This window comes from Lactuca sativa, chromosome 9, assembly GCF_002870075.4.
Source record: "Lactuca sativa cultivar Salinas chromosome 9, Lsat_Salinas_v11, whole genome shotgun sequence".
Classification (NCBI taxonomy): Eukaryota; Viridiplantae; Streptophyta; class Magnoliopsida; order Asterales; family Asteraceae; genus Lactuca; species Lactuca sativa.
Genome location: NC_056631.2, coordinates 74,234,327 through 74,235,760, shown reverse-complemented (window position 1 = coordinate 74,235,760; position 1,434 = coordinate 74,234,327). Strand labels below are relative to the sequence as shown.

Below are 1,434 nucleotides of genomic sequence, written 5' to 3'. Positions count from 1 at the left end.
TACAAGTGTCCATTTTTGGCTCATAATTTCATTGAAACATAGAAAATCGCATATATATACTAAAACATAATCACTAAGCAAACCTTATGACTCATTTCAAACCATATTATACAATACCAATAAACTCAACCTATTTTTCAATGCACTTATTATATGCATAATAAATTAATAATCTAATAAATGAATTAAAACCAAAATATAAAAATGGCATGAAGACCTGGTGAAAAGAAACATATGACATATCTGATCATGTAAGACTCCAAATCCATATTGCATCCAAACAACTCCAGATTATCACAATATCGAAAGAAAATATCTTAAAGTTATCACACATCATCTTATCCCACAATGTTACTCGTCTTAAAATTGAAACCATCTTATCCCACAATGTTACTCGTCTTAAAATTGAAACCATAAACTAATATCAACCAATAACATGCCACTAAGTAGGTGACATATCTGCCAACACACCAAACAAACAAAAAATCAGTTCTCAAAAGTCAAACCCCCTCTTCAACTTCTTCCTCTTCTTCATCTTCATAATCATACCCTTCTTCATCAGCAGTTGCATCCTGATACTGTTGATACTCAGAAACCAAATCATTCATATTACTTTCAGCTTCTGTAAACTCCATCTCATCCATCCCTTCACCCGTATACCAATGCAAAAAAGCCTTCCTCCTAAACATCGCAGTAAACTGTTCACTCACACGTCTAAACATTTCCTGAATCGAAGTTGAATTCCCAATAAAAGTAGACGCCATTTTAAGCCCAGTTGGAGGAATATCACACACAGTAGACTTCACATTGTTCGGGATCCATTCCACAAAGTATGAAGAGTTCTTGTTTTGGACGTTAATCATCTGCTCATCCACTTCTTTTGTGCTCATTTTGCCTCGGAACATGGCGGAAGCTGTCAGGTACCGGCCATGGCGGGGGTCCGCGGCGCACATCATGTTTTTGGCGTCCCACATTTGTTGGGTGAGTTCGGGTACGGTTAAGGCTCGGTATTGTTGTGACCCGCGAGAGGTTAATGGGGCAAATCCGACCATGAAGAAGTGGAGGCGAGGGAAGGGGATGAGGTTGACTGCGAGTTTTCTGAGATCGGAGTTTAGTTGTCCCGGAAACGTAGACAGCAGGTAACACCGCTCATGGTGGCGGAGATTAGATGGTTCAGGTCACCGACTGGAAGAGAAGAGGGTAGTGGGAAAATGATCAGAAGAGTAGAAGATTAGAAGATGAAGATTGAAGATGAGAATTAAGGAACTTACAGCTTGGTGTTGTGAGCTTTAGGGTTCTGAAGCAGATGTCGTAGAGAGCTTCGTTGTCTAATACCATACATTCATCGGCGTTTTCAACGAGGTTGGTGGACTGAGAGGGTGGCGTTGTAGGGCTCGACAACCGTGTCGGAGACTTTTGGAGATGGGAAGACGG

The 1,434-nt window shown here is 40.5% G+C and overlaps 1 protein-coding gene across 1 annotated transcript; it reads right to left on the bottom strand.

Moving 5' to 3' along the window:
- Positions 1-244: 244 nt before the first annotated feature.
- Positions 245-1,434, bottom strand: LOC111901730 (tubulin beta-2 chain; the record flags this gene model as incomplete). The annotated part of the gene is given in 3 exon segments (XM_052767323.1): positions 245-1,129; positions 1,132-1,185; positions 1,272-1,434. Coding segments are annotated over 3 exon segments (750 nt in total). The 3' UTR covers positions 245-500.